General features: G+C 32.8%; 1 protein-coding gene across 13 annotated transcripts in view; it reads left to right on the forward strand.

Moving 5' to 3' along the window:
* Positions 1–23,897, forward strand: part of CHD9 (chromodomain helicase DNA binding protein 9) — a 244,937-nt gene that overhangs the window by 125,657 nt on the left and 95,383 nt on the right. For 11 of the 13 annotated variants that reach the window (XM_059999872.1, XM_059999876.1, XM_059999878.1 and 8 more), the window contains 6 exons: positions 2,368–2,699; positions 15,443–15,554; positions 19,113–19,259; positions 20,188–20,256; positions 20,340–20,395; positions 21,076–21,193. In XM_059999872.1, coding sequence (XP_059855855.1) covers positions 2,368–2,699; positions 15,443–15,554; positions 19,113–19,259; positions 20,188–20,256; positions 20,340–20,395; positions 21,076–21,193 — 834 coding nt within the window. Of the gene's footprint in view, positions 1–1,155; positions 1,563–2,367; positions 2,700–15,442; positions 15,555–16,265; positions 16,342–19,112; positions 19,260–20,187; positions 20,257–20,339; positions 20,396–21,075; positions 21,194–23,897 lie in introns of those variants that run through there. The other 2 variants (XM_059999883.1, XM_059999884.1) reach the window with 2 other exon arrangements.

Raw genomic sequence — 23,897 nt, forward strand, 5'->3', positions numbered from 1 at the left:
TTTGAGGCAGTGAAAATTTTGTTTTAGGTACTTAAGGTCGTTGCTTACTAAAATAGTCTCAATATTTTATAGATGAAAAGTATAGGTATATAATGATCAAATTCAGGAGGACTTGCTACTTAGTTATTTTTAGCAAGGGACTAAAACTAAAATTTTATCTTAAAAACAACAATTGAGTTGAAATAGAATGTGAGGAGTAAAGGTCAGGAATGTTTAGGAGTTTTTTTATGTTAGGAAAATAAATTAATGTATTTATTCAGGTTTAAGTAAGGCAATTATTTAACTACGGCTAGTTATTTTTTTATAGACAGCTCTTTTGTGTTCATTTCAAAATCTTAAGCTTTTTGGAATTTAAATGAAAATAGCTTCATTTCTCAATTTTAAAAATGACATTGTTAGCTTTTTGTTAGAAGAATAATAAGAGACCTTATCTAATTTCTTAAAGAGAAGTCACTTGTTATGGGTTCATTTGCATGACCTCCTCTTTAACCCTTTGCTCGTCTTCAGATGTGTTTATGTTTTAAATATTTTAGAGTATCACGGAGAAAAGTATTTTTCTCTGGTAGAAATTGCATTGGACTTTGTTTTTTAATATTGATAGCTACATAAAGCCGTTTAACTACAGTTTTCATTTTCAGATGATTTTTTTAAATCAGGTTTTTACGTATATTTTTTAAAACTTTACTACAGGAAATGGTAGAGTGAGAGTTAATGTGTTACATGGAGGGAAGAACAGTCCATTGGGGGTTAAATTGCAGAGTCTAATGGAATAATAACTGGTAGCACCATCTGCTGGCCTACTTCCTCAGAAGGAGTCAGTATTTTTAACGACATCTCTAATATTCATGCTGATGCATTTTGATGCTTTGTGCATTCATTTCTTTCTGTGCTTTGTTGGAATCTGGCTATCTGCTTACCGCTATTGAGGAAACTCAGCTTTTTAGGACGGGTTTACAGTCTTTTTCATATCTAAATAGAATGAACAGTGGATATAAACTTGCCAAGGCAGAAATGTGTTGATACATCACAATGTGTATTTGTGGAGGGTTGTGCATCTCTTGGTTGCAGCTTGCTAAATAGGCCATTTAGGAATCTTCTTTCAATGCTTTTTTCTTGAGCACTGCCTGGGGTGGTGAAAAAGCAGAGGGCAAGCCTTTGTCTGACGCCAAAAATGTCTTCAGTGAAGAGGCCAAGAGGAAGGGTAAGTGAAAGCCTGAATGAGTGGGAGGAGGAGGGGTTCTTTGGGCTAAAAGGCTAATGGGATTGAATAACCTTCCTTATTACTGGCTGCTGCTGCGGAGTCGTACTGCATCGCCATCTTGAGCTTGTTGCTGTTTTCTCGCGTCTTGGTTATTTGTTATAGCCTGTAGGCCTTAAGGTGGCATTTTAGTAAGTGATTCTAAGCCCTCCCTCCTTTCCCAGTGCTGTAGCACTGCTACGAAACCTTTGATGAGGCAGGTATAGAAAAGATATCCAGTGAAGCACACTGGAACCAGCATGAAAATGTGTTTGGAAATTCCTGGTGGTTTTTTCCCTTGCTGTAGTCAGAGGCATGTTTACGGGTAAGAACGTAACAAAACTGTGATCTAAGAATATGGGATGAATGCGTGTTTAAAGAGAATATTCTTTTTAAAATGCTGTTGATCTGCTTCCTGTGATATTGCTAAAATATTAATAATTTTAACGTAAAACTAGAACTTGTTTTTTTCCAGAATTGCTTGAGCAAAATATTATGATATAGAAAGAGAAAAAAAATCCTCATTTAACTCTTTCACAGAAAAACTAAAACTTTCTCTAATTTTAAGTATGGGAATGTCTGTTGACTAACTAGCTACATTGCTGCATAGATTGCACATTAAAATGATTTAAATGAATTCAGGTTCTCATTCCACTTTCTTATAAAGCAGAGAGGCTTTGTTTTTCTAAAAATCATAATAAACTATGGGGAGTAGTCATTCTAAATTAAAATTGCTATTTAAAATTTATTAATAATTTTCAGAGTTCCGGAATGAAGAGGAAAGAAGAGACTTATTCCAAATGCCCAGAATATTTACATGACTAAATTTGAATTAGCTATATTTATAGGACAAAATTTGAATCAACTAATCAAGAATGCTATGAAAATATCAATGAATCTATATTATCCTCCTTTAACTTTCACTTTTAAAAGCAGTAGTTGAACTTTTTATTTTATACCTACACTAATTTCTAGATCAGCAAAATGTTTTAATTTTAAATTTGTTTGTAGCACTCATATTTGCTTATGTATTTTACTTCTTAAAGTTTAATTCTAAATTTTTGGTTATTTATGTTAATTGTTTAAATGTACTTTGGTATGTTGTATAAAAATTATTTTGATTTCTCTAGCCTCCATCTTCCAAGAAGAGTGATGGTCCTGGGACATATACTAAGTTGCAGAATACCCAGGTGAGGATCATGTCTGAGAAGAAGCAGAGAAAAAAGGTGGAATCAGAAAGCAAGCAAGAAAAGGCTAATCGTATAATATCAGAGGCCATAGCAAAAGCAAAGGAGCGTGGGGAACGCAATATTCCACGAGTAATGAGCCCTGAAAACTTTCCTAGTGCTTCAGTTGAAGGAAAAGAGGAAAAGAAAGGTAGAAGGATGAAATCTAAGCCAAAGGACAAAGAGAGCAAAAAAACAAAAACTTGTTCTAAGTTAAAAGAGAAGACAAAAATTGGGTAAGTTGGTTAAGAATTAAATCTTCTTCCTTTGAAGTTTTTGTAAAGTTCAGTCTGTCTAATCTACTTTTGATTTGCGTATGATGTGTTTACTCCCACTTTGGAGTTTTAAGTTGTTAAGATACTGTGTGTATCTTACTGCCTTTTTGAATGAATTAGATAATATTCCAGAATTTACTAAATGTTACTAGTCTATGAACATACTTTTTTGTATATTAATGTTAGTAAAAGGAATTTAAAATAGGAGAACATTTTATATATAAAACAGGAAAAGGAAAAACAAAACAAAACCCATATTGCTGTGCCAGTTCCTAATGTACTTTCTTTATTAAAAAAATGCCTTGAAATTTTTTATAAGATTTCTTTACCTCTTAGTTGTACTTCACTGGGCACCTTATAGTTTGGAAACATGAAATACCATATTTTCTCATAAACCCACAACATTGAACTAAATGGAATGGCAAGAAAACTAAGACCATTTAAATCAACAATAAGCAGCTCTCGGCTCTTACAGACTTCCTCCCTTACAGTCTTTCTGATTTACTTTATGTAATAAAGAGGCCAGGTGAGGATTAATGCTCCAAGAGAATTATAAGGACAAAGAATTGCTTTAGGAGGGTATATTAATCCTAAGTATTTTTATTTGACTACATACCTAATACATTTTCAAAAAATAGAATATAATAAGTGTTATTATTTGTTTTATATGTATGTTTGTTTTGCATGCAAGGGTAAAAATAATCTAAGGCCAACATAGTTTAGAATCGGTTTTGCAGGAATATTTGGTTATTTTTGAAGGCTTTATATGAAATTTTAGATCAAGTATTTAATCTGTTTTAGGAAAAATTCCCTTATTATAAAAATCTTCATTTGCTTATAAAATTATTTATGTATTATACATATATTTAGAACTAACACAAATTTGTAAACAATTCACAGCATTTTCAATGCAGCCACCAAACTGAGTTATATCATTAGGTCCTGATGCCTTTCAGTCCAAACCATTAAATAACATGGGCTCTCTTGCTATAATGGGAAAATAATTAATATTATTGATTTTGCATTTCATTTGCAGACAGCTAAGATAAAATTTGAAAGTTAGATTTCTCCTTTTTTAGTTAAACGTTTTGGTATGAAAGTATCTTATTTTTTCAATATTTTGTCTAGTTTTAATTTAGGAAACCCCATATTTAATCCTTTAATGTATTAAAAGTTACTGTTATTAAAATTTTCCAGTTTTAACTTATACAGAAATACAGGCAGAGTAGTGGTACCATTTGAAAGGGTATTTAAAAATAATGCATAAAATAAGAGAAAATAGGTAGAGAACCCTCAAGAGTTAACAGTAAGTTTAAATTGGTGGGGGGGAGATAACTAGAGGCAAAAGATAACAGAAGTGAACCTGGTTCAAGAAAAAACAATATATAAGGGGAAATTAGAAATAATTAAATTGTAATAGAGAAACATGGATTTTTGAAAAATGTGGATTAATATGTAGGGAATAGTAATACAGTAGAGTATCTGACGTATTCTGTGATATTTGTATTTTTGTTAGAAATAGGTAGATTATTAACAGTAAATTATTTTAATATTGCACAGCATGATCAATTTAGTATTTGGTTTTAGAGATAGCATTCTTGAGAAAAGAGGTGAGAATTGTATTGGAAACATATTTCCATGGCGAGGTATTAAGTAATTGACAGAAAAAAAACTTGCTGAGAGTGGATGACTTTTTGATAGAGGAATTTATAAGTTGCAGGCAAGTAAAAGTGAAGCTTGCCATATATTATTAAGCTGTTGGAGTGAAACAGTTTCTTGATCATCTTTATCAGACAACCAAAGATTATTAACATGTTGGAGGAAAAAGTATGGTTGGAAATGAAATTCATATACAGTCTAGAGTTCTGTATTGGTAACTTGAAATATTTCATTACTGTGCTTTCCAATAAGCCACTACATTTTTGAATTGACCATTTTTAATTTTTCAGCGAAGAAGCATCATTTAAATATTAAGTTTACTTGCATCATTTTTTTTTTTTTTTTGCGGTATGCGGGCCTCTCACTGTTGTGGCCTCTCCCGTTGCGGAGCACAGGCTCGACGCGCAGGCTCAGCGGCCATGGCTCATAGGCCCAGCCGCTCCGGGGTATGAGGGATCCTCCCGGACTGGGGCACGAACCTGTGTCCCCTGCATCGGCAGGCGGACTCTCAACCACTGCGCCACCAAGGAAGCCCAACTTGCATCATTTTAATTAATAATATTTCATGATGTATTAAATGTTTTCTTGTAAAGATTTTGTTTTTCTGTGAGTTTTAGAAGAATTGAACTTTTGCTAATATCAGATGATTTATATCAGATAAAATTAAAGAGAGTGTGTGTTGGAACTTAACCATGAGCAATGTGAAATATAAATTTCAAAAGTAACTAGATTTGTAGACAATAAGTTATGGTTGATATATAGTCAGAGTTGGTGTTCATTTAATCCACGTATGTGATGTGATATAATCTAGGAATACTAATCTGAAGAAAACCAATACTGCCTTGCCTCTGCTTGCTAGTGTGCTTGAAACCTTTTCAGTTTTTCTGTCACTTTCATAGATTAATTTTTTTTAATACAAGGAATAGAGTGTCCTTTTCAGAGGCTTTAATATAGTCTCATTTAATCTTTACAACAATTCTGTGAGTTAAATTGGGCATGCAGTATGATAATGTGGTTAAGTTCTTTGACTTTGGAACCAGTTGCACTTATTCAAATTCCCCCTTTGTCACAAGCAGTGTGACCTTGGACAAATACTTAACCTCTCCAAATTTTAGTTTCCTCAGACCTAAAATGAGGATAATGATAGCGCTTGCCTTATAGTGTTATTTTGAGGATGAAATGATTTAATAACACTTAAAGCATATAGAACAATACCTGTTAATAATGTTAGCCATTATTTTCTGAAAATATAAATAACATATAGCTATTTAAGGAAAAAGCCAAGGCCAGGAGCCATGCCCCTTCTTTCAAGCCTAAACTCTCACCTATCTGCCTAGGTTCTCTTTCCATTAAGGCCCTGTTCCTAATAAGATGAATTTAAAAATCAAGCAGACAAATGAAAACAAACAGTTGCTACCTGGTAAGAAGGATAATAGGTTAACCTATTAATGTTTTTGTTTTTTTTATATGAGAATGCCTCTGTTTATCAGGTTAGCTAGAGTAGCATTTAGGACAGGTAAATTTTGTTTTGAAATATGCTTGGAGTTTGAAAGGAATTACATGGTTATGTGGAAGAGTGTAAGTTGAAATGGAAATGGCCGGTGTAAAATGAAGAGTGAGGTAGGACTGGAAACAACCTTCTTCTATTTTGATGTTTTTCATGGTCTTGGCAGTCAGGTTCTAACAAGCTGCCTTTCAAGTAGAAGAGCAGGTATTTCTTTAATAATGGTTGGTACGTAATAGATGCTCCATGAATGGGAGGGAATGAATTTTATGGAATGAATGAATGAATGGAAGATTAAATATTAAATGATGCCAAATGGTTGTGTTTGATTTGTTAAATCAAGATTAGAAGTGGCAAGGTAATCCTTCATTAAATTACAGGGACAAAACTAATGGTTTAGTAACAGTAGAGAGTTAAATTCTAAAATAAATTCATTCTAAGACTTCTGGTAGAATTTTCTTATTTGGCTCTCTTCGGTTTTAGATTATATAATAAAATATCACATGATTTGATTGAAGCATTTTTAGATTTATGTTTTATAACTTTGACATTTAAACTATGTTTCCATGTTGTCAGTTATAATTTACTTCTTGCATTAGATTATCAGACTGACAAGTAGAATGCCTTTGACACTTTAAAATGCTCTTGTGGCCCTGTAAATTTAATCAGTAAAGGTACTTCATGATTAAAAGTAAAAAAATACCTTTTTGTATTATTCATAATTATTCTTTCTGTTTGTTACAAGAATGGGAGTTATCAGGTGCTAGAAGTAGCTTTTCTCTTTAGTTAAAGCAGAAAACATCTAAGTTAGGAAATATCAAATCAAGTTGGAATTAAGGGTGTCATGTTATAAAGAAAAACAGTAAGACATTAAATTAGATCTGGAACTTATATTGTGCCTTTCTTTGCTATAGTCATTCTGAACCCCCAAGAAGGAAGAAGCAAAATAACATTTGTTAATTACCTACCATCATGTGTATACATAGATATGTACATGTGTATTTTTAAACAGAACAAACATGTATGTCCACATGTATGTCTAGAGAGACACATCTAAATAATAATGTAAGGGAAAAATAATGTGAACAAAGTCTGAAGGGAAAATAAGATGAATCATCAGAAATTGGGAATAATCCCTTTATAGTCCATGTTAATAAAGTAACAGATGAGACCCTGATTGCAAGTATTCAAAATAATAAGAATTTAGTATCTGTTTGGATAAAATATAAATGTATTAATTAATTGTTTTTGGCATATGATAAAAAAGCACTTTGAAAAATATATGGTATAAATTTATTATATATATTTTAATTATTAATCATGCCATTAGTAGTCTCTATGTAAGTTCTATAATTTTTAAATGCCAAGAAGATAAAATGTTTTATTGATTTCATTCCTTACGTCTAAACTTAAAGTCAGTGAAAATCTGAAACATATTCATCTGCAGAAAGAATTGATATATACATTATGTATTATTATGAATTTAATTAAGATTTACAGGTCCATTTTTAAGATGTATACCTTTACATAAGATGTATTAGTAAGGTTTATCATTAATAAATGATGTGCTGTTATTTCATTGAATCTAAAATGTCATTGATTATAAGACACACCATTATATGCCAGTAAGAAAGAAAAAAATATATTGCCAGTTAAAACTATGGCATATCTTTGTTTATTAGGTGAATGTTTGTTTCATAGATGTTAACATGTGGGTAAAATGTGTATCTTAGGACACTGAAGTAAAGTATTTGATTTTAATGTTCCTATTTTGTCAGTATTTTCAAGCTTAAATGTCATTTTCTTTTTTAAGAAAGAAGAAATAAGTTTTTTAAAGAATAAAAATTAAACTGTGCTGATAAATATACTGCCTATGATTAATACTTAGCTAATACTTCACCTTAGTGGCTATATGAAACAACTCAGTGAATTAAACTTTTTGAAAAACATGATGTCCAGTCTTAAACAGGAAGTGATTGATTGATTGATTTTACTTTATTTTATTTTATTTTTTGGCTGTGCCACCCGGCATGCGGGATCTTAGTTCCCCGACCAGGGACTGAATCCGTGCCCCCTGCAGTGGAAGCACAGGAGACATAACCACTGGACCACCAGGGAATTTGCTAAACAGGAAGTGATTTATAATCCAAGTTACCAAAAATTTACAATACAATGCTGCTTTCACAAATTTAAGGATTAACTAAAATAAAGAACCACTTTAAAACTTGTTTTTTCCAGATGAGTTTAAGCTAGAGTCTTGAATTGAACTTTAAACTGGAGTGATTGCATCAAGTTAAATGTGTTTCTTCTTCTAAAAAAAAAAAATACACACACATATATTTGATGGCTTTAAAAATAACCTCAGTGCCTTCCACTGGGCTTGCAAAGAGAAAAAAAATTATAGTGTAAAATAGTATTTTTGCTTGTTTCCTTTACTTATGATGAATTGGATGTATTAATTACAACAAATGGACTAATTGGATAAGATTCATTGTTTGTCTGGATATTGCAGTGAGAGAATCTACAGGGGGCAACTGCGGATTGACACTGTAGGATGCAGCTTGTTACACAGCCTCCATGAGTAACATGTGGGCAGGATTTAGATGAGGGCATAAATTGCATCTGAAAATCAAATATAAACGTCAGGTATAAACACTGAAGTTTTCTAGTGCCTGTACTTGTCAAATGAATTAACATTTCAAATTTATACTTATACTTAGTTTGAAATTGCCCTTGGCTGTCTGAAATAAGTTATGTTTTAATATTTAGTTCATTTATATGCCTGAATATCTGTTGCTGCAGTTCACTAACATTGATAACAGATCCCTTTCATGTTTTAAAAAACAAAACTTGCATAAAGCCTTTATTATTAATACAGTCTGTATTATTTTGTTGCTTTACTCTGTGATATTTCTAAGAATAGCAAACGATCAATTTATTTGTAGAATGTACATATAATGAAATTTTATTTTAGAATTTTATTTTAGTTTAATATAGTAAACTTGTAATTCATGATGGAAGAATGAAATGCTCTTTGGTAATTGGGTATTTTACTGAGCTGAAATTATCTTATTTCTTCTACTTTTGGATCATCTGATTTCCTTCAGATAACATTTATGGCTCTCAGTTGTCATTGTAGAGGCAATAGAAATTTCTGGTTGTTCAAAAGTCAATAAACTTTAACCTTAATGATTTTCTAAAGATAATGTAGTTTCATAATTCTCTTTATTCATTAAACTATATTTATTGATATTAAATATCTATTGACTGGTTGAAGTATAGTGTCATTTTATTTTAAAATCAGTAAGATATGTTGGAAATAGTAGAGCAGGAGTAGAGAGACCTTTATTGTCTTTTACTGGACTTGTGATTTTAGCAGTTTGTTCTATCTTTCAGGGCTAAAGTTTCCCTATTAGTTTGGTGGGACCAATGTCTGCCTCACCTACGAGGATCAACAATATTATAGACAAAAGCACTTTGAAATTTTAAGTGTTCTATAAGTATAGAATAGTTTTATTATCCTAAATATTTGTTCCTAGAGTTTTCTTCACTAATTATTTTGAGCCAGTGGTTCCCAAACCTGGTGAGAATTTTTTTACAGTCTGATTGGGATCCCACTTACTAGATCAGAATTCTGGAGTTGGAACCTACAAATTTGGGATTTGGTTTGGTTTTATTAGTTTCTATTTTGAACTAGTCTCACACTTGCAAAAATAGGTCAGAGTTCCTTTAGGCTCTTCACCCAGCTTCCTCAAATGTTAATATCTTATGTAACCTAAGCACAATGATCAAAATCAGGAAGTAAACACTTAACACAATTCTGTTAACTGATTTACAGACCTCATGCAAATTGTGTCAGTTGTTCCATTTTTGGGAGCCAGGATCCAGTTAAGCATCCTGCATTTCATTTTGTTGTCGTATCTCCTTACACTCCTCCATTTTGGAATAATTCTTCAGTCTTTGTCTTTAATGACACTTTCAACTTTTTTATTTTATTTTTTATTTATTTATTTATTTTTTGCGGTACGTGGGCCTCTCACTGTTGTGGCCTCTCCTGTTGCGGAGCGCAGGCTCTGGACGCACAGGCTCGGTGGCCATGGCTCACGGGCCCAGCCGCTCCGCGGCATGTGGGATCTTCCCAGACCGGGGCACAAACCCGTGTCCCCTGCATCGGCAGGCGGACTCTCAACCACAGCGCCACCAGGGAAGCCCGACACTTTCAACTTTGAAGCATTCTAGCCAGTTATTTTGTAGAATGTCTCTCAATTTGAGTTTGTCTTATGTTTCTCATCTGGAATCTGTATTTTTAACAAACAAGCTTCTAATGAAGCCTGCCTCACAGATTTAGGAATTACTGATCAATACCAACCAAATGTTTGTTCTTATTTGTAGTTTCACTTATATACCATTTTAGAACATATAATAAACTGATATGACTTCATTGTTTCCAAGAATCAATGTTCTGTGTAAGTAACCATAGTATGTGTATATGTATGTGTGTGTGTGTGTGTGTGTGTGTGTGTGTGTGTGTATAGATATATTGTTTTTTTTTAACTCAGAATTATGTCAATCAAGAATGACTTCAAGTTTTAGAATCAACTTTTTTCCTACAATGGAAATGTGCCTTTTTGAACAGAATGGGCATATGTAAATATTTTGGATTTCAGAAGTTTAGTAGGAAACTATTACATTTGAAATAGCTCTTACAAAGTTACAATTTGAAAAATATTTTTGCATGGGTTAAGGATAGTTAATGAGTTTATGAAATAAGATGCTACTCCAGGTCTATAGGAAAATATTGGAAGAAAATGCAGAATATATGAAAAATAAGATTTGAGGTCTTTTTAAAAAATTTATTTATTTTTGGTTGCGTTGGGTCTTCGTTGCTGCGCGCGGGCTTTCTCTAGTTGTGGCGAGTGAGTGCTACTCTTCGTTGTGGTGCATGGGCTTCCCATTGTGGTGGCTTCTCTTGTTGCGGAGCACGGGCTCTAGGCAGGCGGGCTTCAGTAGTTGTGGCACGCAGGCTCAGTAGTTGTGGCTCACAGGCTCTAGAGCACAGCCTCAGTAGTTGTGGCACACAGGCTTAGTTGCTCCACAGCATGTGGGATCTTCCCGGACCAGGGCTCGAACCCGTGTCCCCTGCATTAGCAGGCAGATTCTTAACTACTGTGCCACCAGGGAAGTCCCTCTTTTTTTGTTTTAAGTACAATTTTCAAATAATATAATGAAGGTTTATCTAAGGTATTATAGGAAACGTTTATATCTAACCTACCCACCTCTACCAAAAAGGGTGAGTGTTTAAGATTGCTTTGGTAGAACCTAGTATTTAGGCAATGTTTATTTATAAAAATATTGTTTAAGCAGCTTAGTCCACTGTCCTTAGAGAGTTTTCATTTAATTACTTTATACTACTAGAAAGGAAAAGTACAACCTCTTCATAGTCATAAATACAAAAAATTAAATATCTCTGCTCCTGATTTCATTGAAGTTTTATCAGTAGGATTTGAGTCTTGAAGCAGCCACACAGATACCATATCAGAATATGTATACAGAATTTATTTAGCTTACCAGACACAGAAAATTCCTTTTTAATCAGTATATTGATGGGTTTTAACAAACCTTGATCTGTATTTCATAGGAAATTGTTATCTAAGTAACTGAACTTTCCTGTCACTAGTGTTATCCTCATCTGCAAACTAGTCTAAAATATGCATTTAGGTTTGGAGATGGATAGCAAATGGGGGAATGCATGAAAACTTTTTTACCAATCATTTTACTTTGAGTTATCCCTTACCTTGCCACTGAAAATCATCTGCACAAGTACTTTAGGTTATATTAAATAACCACAAGTAGCATAATGGTTACCCTAAGGAGGAGGTTGTTACTTGAAGAGAAAGCATGACAGGAGACTTCTGGGAAACCAGTAATGTCTTGTTTCTTGATCTAGGATCTGGCTATCTATTTATGTTCAGTTTGAGAAAATTCACTGAGCTGTATGTACTCTTTTGATGTGTGCACGTTTCTGAATTTACATTATACTGTAATATTAGTACACTATTAGTTTAGGAGAAGTGAGGGATTGCATTTGGGGCCATTTTGAGATTTTAATGTCTGAGATATCCATACTGATGTGTCCAATAAACAGTTGGTTTATTGAATGAATCTGAAATTTGGGGAACGGTCTGAACTGGAGATATGAGATTTGAAAATCTTCAACTTCTAAGTGGTTGTTAAGTATAGATTAAATTAAATTTCCTGGAATAGTATATAGAGAGGGAAGAAGGCTGAAGACAGAAATTTGAGAAATACCAAAGTTTAAGGGACTGGCAGAACAAACTGAATCTTGCTGAAAATCAACATACTAAGAGAAGAAGAGCCAAAGAAGTTTAGTGAGAACCAGAAGAATGTTGTGTCATGAATCCAAGGGTGCAGATAAGGAAAAAGTGATTAGTTATGTGTTGGTAGATAAAATTTTTAGAATTTCCGTCGGATTTGGCATCACAGGGGTCATTTGTGGCCTTAGACATTAGGAGTTCAGAAACATATTAGGAGTTTAGTGAGGCATATTTAATTTCTATTTCAATTCTTACTATGGTATGACTTTAAACAAGTAATTTAATTTCTCTAAGCCTCAATTTCCTCTTCTTATAAAATTTGCCTGTCAGAGTTGTATGACCATGAAGTGAGAGAACACATATAAAACCAGCAGAGGCTGACCCAGTAAACACTGAATAAATGGAAGCTATGAATATGAAAAGTAGTTTTAAGACTTCAGATTATAGTGGGTTGAAGAATGAAAGAAACGGTATAGATGACTTCTTTGAAACTGTGGATAAGGAGGAGGACCATCATGTGGTATCTAATAGTAGATATGACCTCAAGGGAGATTTTTATTTTAGTAGGGAAACCAGAGTAAAGGAAAAGGGACCAGAAGACTGAGGAAATGACCATTGAAAGCAGGGAGAGGGAATAGCGTATAACTATGGTTGGTTCCTTAATGTTGTTTCAGAGTATCTTTTTGTACTTCCTCTGATTTCCCGGTTCCAACATAAGCTATATGTTTGCTCGTATTTATTTCACATACTCAGAAAAGTGCAAGTGAGATACCAAGTAAGAGTTACCATTATACTGTTGAAGGTGGCGATCAAACCAATATGAGAATACCCTGGGAATAAATCATTCTAGGATTTTTTTCTCACCTCTCATCATCCAGTCAATAACCAAGTCCTGTTGTTTCTGCTTCCAAAATGAAAAATTGTATCTTTCGTTCCCTCTTCACCCATACTACCATGGCCCTATATTTCACTCTTCATCTCTCTCACCTGAATTGTCAGTCTTATCGCTGGTTTCCCTGACTTGCATTTCACTTCCTTCTGGTTGCATTGCTCCCTTGTTTAAAATTCTTTTTTTCCCCCAATTTTATTGCGATGTAATTGACATACCACAGTGTCTTAGATTAAGGTATACAACATAATGATTTGTTGTGTGTATATATTGTGAAACTATTACCACAATAAGTTTAGTTAACATCTTACCACCTCACATAGTTATATATTTTTTTCTTGTGATGAGAACTTTTTAAGATGTACTCAGCAACTTTCAAATATATAATTCAGTATTATTAACTATAGTCACCATGCTGTTTACATCCCTAGAATGTTTAAAATTCTTACATCTTCCAATTGGTTTATTTTTTTCATTCATTCAAAAATATCTCAGTGCCATTTGTTGTCAGTCGTGAACTAGACAGATTTCTTTTAAATTCCTGCCATGTGGAGCTTAAAGCTGAGCTTAAACTAAAACATTAAGTCCTTGCATGTAATATAAGGTCTTCTGTGATCTTGACCCATCTCCTCCTGTAGTACTTTGTGTGTTACTGACATGCTCTTATCATTGCTTATTCTCATTCTTCTGCAATGTACCCTGCCTTTTCTTTTCATTACTTGTTGGACTCTCTTTCATCATTCAGTTCCCTATCTCAAACTTTACCTTTTCTGTAAAGCCTCCTTTACTCTTCAGTAAACATAAGGATTTCTCCCTTTGTCTTCACATTACATCTTGTGCTAACTTCCTCTTTAGCATTTTAGCTGGGATCATATTCTAACAATGATGTGTTAAGGTTGGGAACCATGTCCACTCTATCTTCAAATCCTAGAACCTAGGAAAGTGCCTGGCATATCACAGTTAGATATAGTTATACAGTTAGATTAGTTGAGAAATTACTGTGTGTTAAAGGCTGTGCTCAGACATGTATTATCCCATTTAATTCTCAACAACAATAGAACTAGCTATTGTAATATCCCTATTTCACAGGCAAGGAAGCTATCAAATAATTTGCCTAGTGTCCCACAGATAGGTAAATGATGAAATCAAGCTTTAAATCTTTGAAACTACGATTTCAAAGTGCATGCTCTTAACCTTCAAGTTCTCCAACATTAGTAAATAATTATTGAAAAAAATTTTGATATATTTCTGATATATCATACCTGAAAGTAAATATTTGGGAAGTTTTCTATGTTTGAAATACAGAAATCTAAAGTAGAATTTTCCAGGGACTTCCCTGGCAGTCCAGTGGTTAAAACTTCACCTTCCAGTGCAGAGGGTGCAGGGTCAATCCCTGGTCGGGAACTAAGATCCCACATGCCTCGGGGCCAAAAAACCAAAACATAAAACAGAATCAGTATTGTAACAAGTTCAATAAAGACTTTAAAAAAATGGTCCACATTAAAAAAAACCTTTAAAAAAAAATAAAATAAAATAGAATTTTCCTGATGGCGCTTGACAATCATTCCATCTCATCTGTTGAACCAGATATGGAAATGTGGGATGTACTTCTATCTTTGATCAGGAAAAAACATAGAAAACACATTTTTTTTTTAGACATTTAGAGTCAGTGTGTGTTAACATACATATATATACATGTATATATTAGAGAATGTAAACATGTACATACTATAGAAATATAAAAAAATAAAAGAAAGTTCTTACTCTTTAGGAACATACAGTATAGCTAAGAAAAGCCTTAACGTAAGTGAAATAATCAAAGAACAATCAATTGGTAAAGTGTTTTAAGTAAGGTAGAAACTACTATAGGGTAGAAAGAAGTATAGAGGCTTTTGGAGAATAGGCGGGATTCAAAGGAATTGAGTGGAATTTGAAATAAATAGGTAGAAGGAAAAAAATCCCTCATTCCAAACCTACAAGATAATAAAATAAATGGATTACTTTAATTATTAAATAGTTATATCACCTGATATTTTTCTTATGAAAAATAATCTTGAGCCTAAAGAAACAAGTGATAGAATTTGTCTGCCTTTCTTTGCTTAGAAATATGTTAACTGTAGTACTGGTTTGTATTTGTTCCATTGGAATAGAGTTTATCATGTGAAAATGTCATTATGGATTTCATGATAAATAGCATCTTTGGTTGGACATTCAAGTGATATAAAATGGAAAATAGTTTATCATGGGAATCTTAGTTTGCCCCAAAATGGAAAAGTACAAAGAGATCTTACTGTTTGCTCTCTTTCTCTTGAAACAGCAAACTCATTATTACATTGGGTAAGAAACAAAAAAGAAAGAATGAGTCTTCAGATGAAATATCTGATGCAGAGCAGGTGCCACAGCATGCATTCAAAGAGGAAGACTCTCAAGTGAGTATTAAAATTTTTTCTGAGAAATGAAGCACTGGCAGAATTATTTAGATAGCATAATATTGTTTCATGGGTATTTATACTATAGTTTAGTGGTAAAAATACATTTTATTGTATGGTAGAACTTGTATGACAGCATTATTACAATATGGTCCTAGTAGTATTCCCATAGAATGTTAGACCTGGGAGGAAACTTACACATCCTCTCCAAACCCTCTCAGTTTTCAGATAATGAAACTGAAGCCCAGAGAGTTTAAGTAACAGTCCAAAGTCCCTCGTGGCTTTTAACATGGAGAAGTATCCAGTGATATTATCCTATACTTATAGAGTACTTTTGAATGAATTTAATGCTGGAGATATTAATTTTAAAAGTCACATACAAATGATAAAGCAAATGGGTTGAATCATTCCTAGAAATAATTCCTTTGGTCTGCTTCTATTGAAGAAAAGATAAACAACTATATTAAAAATTCCCTAATGTAGACAAAAATACTGTGCATTTTCCTTTTTCTTTCTTTTTGTTTTTGAATAGCTATATATTCAAAATAACCTTGTGAAGTTAAAAAACTATATATATAAACATATATATATATAGTGAAGGTCATAATAATTCAGGCCACCCTCTGCTTTCTAATAATTAAAGTACAACTATAGGCCGTAGGGGTGGTGGCATTTGTTGCATTATGGGGCCAGAAAGCCCCTGAATGGCCTTTCTTCTTCCTTATGCAGCTTCTTATCCAATGGGAGAGTAGTGGCTCAAGGCTCCTGGGCTGCTGCAAGAGTTGAGGTAAGGGCAGTGACTAAAGCTCCTAATATTATATGGCCTGGCTTTTTCTTCATATGTTATCCTTAACTTAGGCAAACTTGTAATTATTCAACATGAGAAAATTAAGTTAAATTTTTACTAAAATAATGCTGGCCATTTTTCCATTATGTAATTAACAAACAATGAAATGGTAGAATAGGTTAACATGCACATTTTTTCCATACTTTTCACTGTAGTTAATTAGGTTGCTTTGACAGATGTGTTGCTTTAACACAAAAAATTTAATGGGGAAGGAAAAAAGAATTTTCTCGTAAACAATTATAAATCTATATTATTGATATATTTAAATATATTACTATATAAATGCTGTATAAATATATAAAAGTAGCTTTCAACCACAATGGATTGTCAAAATTTGAAGGCTTGAAAAGTAATGTAAGGTTTAGAGTCAGGTGGAAATCTGAAAACATGATTATCATACTTAATTTTTTACCTAATAGAGAGTAATGCAGTAGTCTAACTATATTTAGAGACTTAAGTTATTTTAAAAAGCCCCTATAGCACATTTTATTAGGATTATTATAGGAAACAAGTGATATCATAACAAACTATTCAGTCATTTAAAAGCATAATGTTTCTGACCTCTTATGTGAAGTGCTGTTGACTGATCTATTAAAGCCTTTAAGACATAAGAAGAATAAAGCTAGAAAAAGGAAATATGAAGAAAGAATTTGTCACTGTTTTAAATTGTCCTTCGAAAAACATTATGAAGAAAGAAAGCCAAAAATATCCACATTAGCCTAAAATGCGGACCTTCAAATTAGCTTTGTATTTTTAAAGTAGTAGAACTATTGTATGACAGAGAAAGTTAATTGGTGAGAGTGGTACCTTACTTGGCTTTGCCTAATATGTAACTGTATGCTCTAGTGGAATGTAAGTTATGATGAAATCAGCTCATAGAGTTGAAAAACTCAGAGTTTGTTTAATTACTCAGAGACAGATAAAGTCTTCATAGAATGAGGGAGCAGTTTACAGTAAGTAGCTCTCATTCTGTCTTGTGAAAAATTACCTGAATGTGCACTTTTGTGAGTTGAAAGGATTCTTTCAGGCCACTTGTTTACTACTTACTAAGAACTGTGTGGCATTTCAAAGTTCCAGTAGATGCCTAAGTGACCAGAAAGGAAACTTTAATGCTGAAATCATCTACAGAATCTTCTAAAAGTGTACTGAATTATTCCCAAACTTCATTATTTAAAAGATTTGTGCCTAGTGAGACATAACATTGGTTATATAGGTTATTGTTAGAATAATAAATATCATGAATGGTTATTAATTTAAACTGTTCTTGAGCATTAAGAACTATATGACTCCTGTAATCGAACTCCAAACATTCCTTTAGCCTAGTATTAGATTCGAGATCCATAGAATTTTCCCTCCCAGGGAATAATAAATATTTCATATCTTTTCCAAAATAGGATGTGGGAAAATTGGGTTTCTTAAGAAGTCCTTTTTTATAACTTTTGTATGCCACCTTCCTGTCTCCCATAATGACAAAATTGTTACCTTGAGTTTTGAAAATGTAAATATCTTCATGGCTAAGAGATGGTGACCCATCCTAATTGAGGCATGGAATTTTTCTACTACATTTGGCTGAGCTACCTCACCACAGTAGTGCCTTTCTTTCTCTCAATATTCCACTACTCTCAAGAGAAAGAGGCACTGCATCCTTTCTGGATGCAAATAACAGTGTGTACCCACACTGCTGCACTGATTCAGTTTTGTCATGGCAACGGAAGTATGAAAGACCTCCCAAATTGAAGACATTGGCAGAAACCAAAAGGAGAACACATGGGTTATTCTTTTGGTTGCATCTGGGGGGAATGTCATGGGAGTTACTAAATACACAGAAGAATAGTAAAAGGAAGAAGGAATATTGAGCAGTAGAACAGTTGGCTGAGATGCCTCCATCCACGAGATTCTAGGGAGGTGAGCAAAAGCAAAACCTAAGTCCTTTGGGATTTTCAAGCCATTGTGAGATTTGTCTTTATAGTGGGAACATCAAATATTTGATATTTAGGGAGGTAAGTAAAGCCATGCGCATTTGATACCTGATTTTAAATCATTCAGATTATTATTAAAATTACGTTGCTACACATAATACTATCTGAAAAGCTTACCTCTGTTTTTATGATAGTGGTGGTCTTTATTTTTAAGGGAAGCTAGTAAAGGTAGTAAAACACTGGTTCCTCCATTCACGTTTAATTTTTTGGTAGATTTCATACTTTATTTTCTGTATCTTTTTTAAAACATTTAATATTATTTTGGGTTTTTTAAAATCTGTTTTAAACACAAGTTCATGGGTTTTGTATCAAATATTATTTAATTTCTTCTTTTAGTTTATGCCCCTGATTAATTATTTAACCAACATTCATCTGATATGTACTTTTTAGGTTTGGGGGCAAAAACTGTGAAAGTATTAATAGTTTAAAATATGTTTCCCAAGCTGTGAAATAGTTAAGTAAAAAGAAACCTTTTTATTCTTAACAATTTCTAAAGAAAAGTAATAAAGGTATTATTATTAATCATTGTTATTTGACACTTTAGGAAGTAAAACTAAAGGTTGTAAACCTTTGGCAAAGGGCAAATTATAATCTTCCTTTAATTAAAAGGAAAATTAGAAAAGATGAATGTTGAATACAGTTTTGAAAATTTAATGTACAAAATTGCCACACTAGAAATAATTTTTTTTCCTTTAATATAATCATATATATGCTCCTTATCGTTCATTACAGAAAAGAAGATCAAATCGACAAATTAAAAGAAAAAAATATGCAGAAGATGCAGAAGGGAAACAATCTGAAGAAGAGGTTAAAGGCTCTATAAAAATAAAAAAGCATTCAGCTCCTTTACCTGGTGAACAGCCTTTACAGTTATTTGTGGTAAGACAGATTTTGAATTATGACAACAAACATTTTAAACCCATGTAAATTTTAAAAAATATCTTCATTATCTTTCTTCCTAAAACCTGCTCCAGCTTTTCCTCCTAGATTCCGTACTGTAGTTAATAGAACCATTAGTTATTCAGATCAGAAACCTAGGGATTTGTTCTCTCTTTTTTTTATCTTTGCGTCTTCATCCAATTTTTTACATTTTTCACCTCCTAGATATATATTCCTAAAACTCCTCCAAGCTCTATCCTTCTCGCAATATATTTCTAAGTTACAAGCCTAATCACAGTACTTTTCCACTGAAAACTCCTCTAATGGTGTCCTAAGTCAGAAAAAAATGAAAATACACTTTTCAGCATAATTTATAAAGCCTTTTGTATGGATTTTCTAGCCTTATGTCCTTCCACTTCTCTCCACTCAGTCTTCTGGTTTTATGAACATAGTTGTCTAAATGCCATGTTTTGACACCTTTGTGTCTTTGCATATGCATTTTCCTCTTTGTAAAGTTCTTTCACTCTCCCTTGTCTGGGTTGTAAACCAACCACTCACCTGCCAGCTGAGGGATCTGGCACCTTAAACAAGAACTTATCTTCTCTATGCCTGAGCTTCCTAATCTGCAAAATGGAGATAGTACCTACTTTATAGTGTATTTGCAAGGATTAAATTAGTTAATATATGTAAAATGGTTAGAATAGTGCCTAACACATTAAAAAGCACCATATGTTTACTATGATGATGATGCCAATGATGACGAGGACAGTAACAACAATTGATATTTTTCATTTTCGTATTCCTAACATTTAACATGGTCCCTGGAACGTGTTAAATAAATGTTTGTTGAATTTTAGTATATTCATAAACAGTGGCAACTAAAGTGTTTTCAGAATGTGTCATTATACATTTTTCTTCCCTCACATAGGAGAATCCGAGTGAAGAAGATGCTGCAATTGTGGACAAAATACTATCTTCTAGAATTATAAAAAAGGAAGTAAGTAATGATATATTACATTTTACACTTTATATTCCGTGGCCTGATCATAAAAGTCATAATTATTGAATTTATTTTCTTAGATATCACCTGGAGTGATGATTGATACAGAAGAATTTTTTGTAAAATACAAGAATTAGTAAGTATTTGAGTTAGAAAAATAAGAGAAAGGTGTTTAAATATGAATTAATATTTTAAGTATATTAAGTTAAATTATGATTTTTATTTTATCTGCATTTTAAAATATTTTTTTACTTATTATTTCATAAACTTAAAAATTATTAAAAAGCGAAAAGATTTTGAAAACATTTCATGTTAAAATTGAGTGTTTTATTTTTTTCCCAGAAAACATTACTTATAAACATCAAAATGCAGTAATATTTATACATTACACTTTTACAAATTACAGACATTATCCATCATATTTATATTGTCGAACTTTTCAGATTTTGTTCAACTTTTTCTAACATTTTGGTGAAGGGAGGTATTTTAAATAACATTGGTTTCAAAACAAGTTAGCTTTCTGATCATGACAAAATGATTATAATGAAGAAATAAACTAAAAGTCATATTTTGTTACCCTTATGATTCAGTTTACCATTCTGCTTCCATATGGCAAATTGCAGACCTTTAGATCACAGTGGCTTTATTTTAGTAATTATATGGAGTCTATTGACATTAAATGAAATGATGAACTACCTATTTGTAAAGTTGAAGATAATATTTTGTTTTAGAGGCTGTGATTAAAAATAAATCTATAAAAACTCAAAACATCGTTTTCTATATCATTCTAATATATTGCTTTTATAAAAATTTTAGCTCCTATCTTCACTGTGAGTGGGCCACAGAACAGCAGCTTCTGAAAGATAAAAGGATCCAGCAGAAAATCAAACGATTCAAATTGAGACAAGCACAAAGAGCACATTTTTTTGCAGACGTAAGGAAAAAAAAAAGACTATTATGTGTTGAACTCTGAACACATGTAGTATTATGTATCAAAAATTTAAGTATTATTAATTTTAATTCTTAGACTTCCTCTTACGATATTTGAATATAAATGCTATCTACATATTTTTTCTTTCCCTAAATTTAGCTTGGAAAATAGCTGAAACAGGAACAGTGATAATTCAGAATGGTAGCTAACTCTTGTATTTTTAAATTAGCATATATTTCAATACTTTTTAGAGTTGAATGTGAGTGTGTTAATATCTTAAAGTATTTTATCAGTAGAGTTCTTCAAGAAATGGAAATGGTAGCATAGCAAATAAATGGAAAAGAAGATTTTCCAGTATGTGAAATATATTGCATATTTTCTGTATCATTTTTGTGTATGCATGAACAGAACCTCATTGGAAAAATTCATTAACCTTTCCAGGCCTCACGAAAAAGTCCGATGTCCTTTCCTGCTCTAAATTTTTTTCTCATTTTTCTTTTAATAGACTAGAATTTTTTTATTTTACTTTTTATTTTTTTAAGTTTTTTGCTGCATAGCACAGCATGTGGGATCTTAGTTCCCTGACCAGGGATCGAACCTGCACCCCCTTCATTTGAAGCGCGGAGTCTTAACCACTGGACCACCAGAGAAGTCCCTTAATAGACTTTTTTAGAGCAGTTTTAGATTCATGTAAATTTTTTTAACTTTTTATTTGAAAAATTTAGTACAACAAATTCCCACATATATTTTAACTAGATTCCGTAAATGTTAACATTTTACCATGTTTGCTTTGTCATTAACATTAATTCTCCTTTTGTCACTATGCACCCCTCTCTCTTTCTGCCTCTGCCTTTCTCCCATGCACATACATTTTTTTCTAAACCATTTGAAAATTAAGTCTCAATTTCAGTATTTTCTAGAAACAGTCTTACATAATAATAGTATAATTAACATTGATGTAGTACTGTTATCTCACCTATAGACTTTATTCATACTTCACTAATTGTTCCACTAGTATTTTTATAGCAAAAAAAAAAAGTGTGAGTGTGTATGCTTATTCTGGTCTAGAATCCAATCCTGCAGCATATAATGCATTTAGTTGTCATGTCTCCTTTATCAATATTTCTTTGTTTTTCATTACTTGGACACTTTTTAAAGAATTTAGGTGGTTTATTTTGTAGCACATCCCTCAGTTTGGGGTTATCTGATGTTTCCTCAGCTTCAGGTCATGCATTATTTAAAAGAACACTACAGAGATGATGCAGCAGCATTCTCAGTGTATCATATCAGGAGGTACACGATACCTATTTGCCCAATTACTGGTGGTGTTAACTTTAACCACTAGATAATGGTGGATATCTTATGGCAGATTTTTCCACCATGAAGCTATTGTTATTTCTTTGTAATTATAAAATCTACTTCAAAAATTTGATGACTCTGAAATGACCTATCAGTTTATGGATGCTGGGAGGTCCTCAAAAATTTCTCACTACCTCACTCTGATATAGAAGTTTCTAATGAGCTGAAGATTTTAGAAGTACTTAACTAATAATCTTCTAATTTTTCATGAAGATTAGGTACATTCATGACTCAGGTACAAGATAAACTGGAGCTGTGCAGATTTTCTTAGAATACCTTATTACCATTCTGGTGTTGGGCAGTGCTCTTTAACAAGTGTGTCCTGTACATGGAGATGATAGTATTGCTCAGGAAAGGATTAAGATAGTGAGGAGAACTAAAGGCAGAGCCATGGAGTACTATAACATTTAGAGGTTAAACAGAGGAGGAGAGGCAGCAAAGATAGCTGAGATGGGTTTTTGGAAGTAAGACTTTGAGGAATGGGTAGGAATTAGCCAAGCAGACAAGAGAAGGAACAGCAATCTATCCAGAAGAGAGAAAAATTAGTATAAAACCATGAAGGTGTGACAGAACATGGAGTTTGAAAAGCATCTGTTTTTGTACTCTAAAGCATGAAATCTGGGAGAGTCATTGAAGGATTTGAAGCCAGGGAGCAATATATGATTTGTATTTGAGAAAGAGTACTATGGGGACAGTGTGAAAATAAATTAAAGGGAGGCAAGACAGTAGTTGGTGACTAGTTAGGAAGTTATTTGTAAAGATCCAAGTAAGGAGTGATGAAGCAGTGAGAATGAGGAAGGAGGAACCAATTTGAGTTACAGATAAAAGTAGGATCTGTGTAAATTGATGAGTTAAGGGATGTGGGAGATTAAAAAAGAGAAGGAATCTAAGATGACTTCTCCATTGCTGGCTTGTGTAACTGGGAGTAGGGTGTGAAGTTGGTGCTGTGTTACTGTTAACCCAGTTAGAAACTATAGGAAGAAGTGTAGGTTGAAGAGTAAATGAGTGCAGTCAAATGTGAGGTAGCTCAGAGAGTTTGCGTTTAGTTAGGTAAGAGGGTCTTGAGCACAAGAACCATCAGTAGATAGAGTGTTTGATACAGATGAGACAGGAGCCTCCAGGTCGGGTGATTAGTCTTCAACTCTTGGACTTGAGGAAAGTAGTACCTTTACAGAGGTAAAGGAGAGCCTCTTTCCAAAAGAGGCTACCTTTCGGACATTTTTAAACAACACATCTTCTAGAGTAACTTACTTGCCTGGAGTACCTATTTTTTAGTGTTGTTTAGTTGAGTTTTTTATATATAACATGGTGATTCATAATATAGACAAATATCCTAGCAATCTTTTTG

Source organism: Delphinus delphis, chromosome 20 (assembly GCF_949987515.2).
Source record: "Delphinus delphis chromosome 20, mDelDel1.2, whole genome shotgun sequence".
NCBI lineage: Eukaryota > Metazoa > Chordata > Mammalia > Artiodactyla > Delphinidae > Delphinus > Delphinus delphis.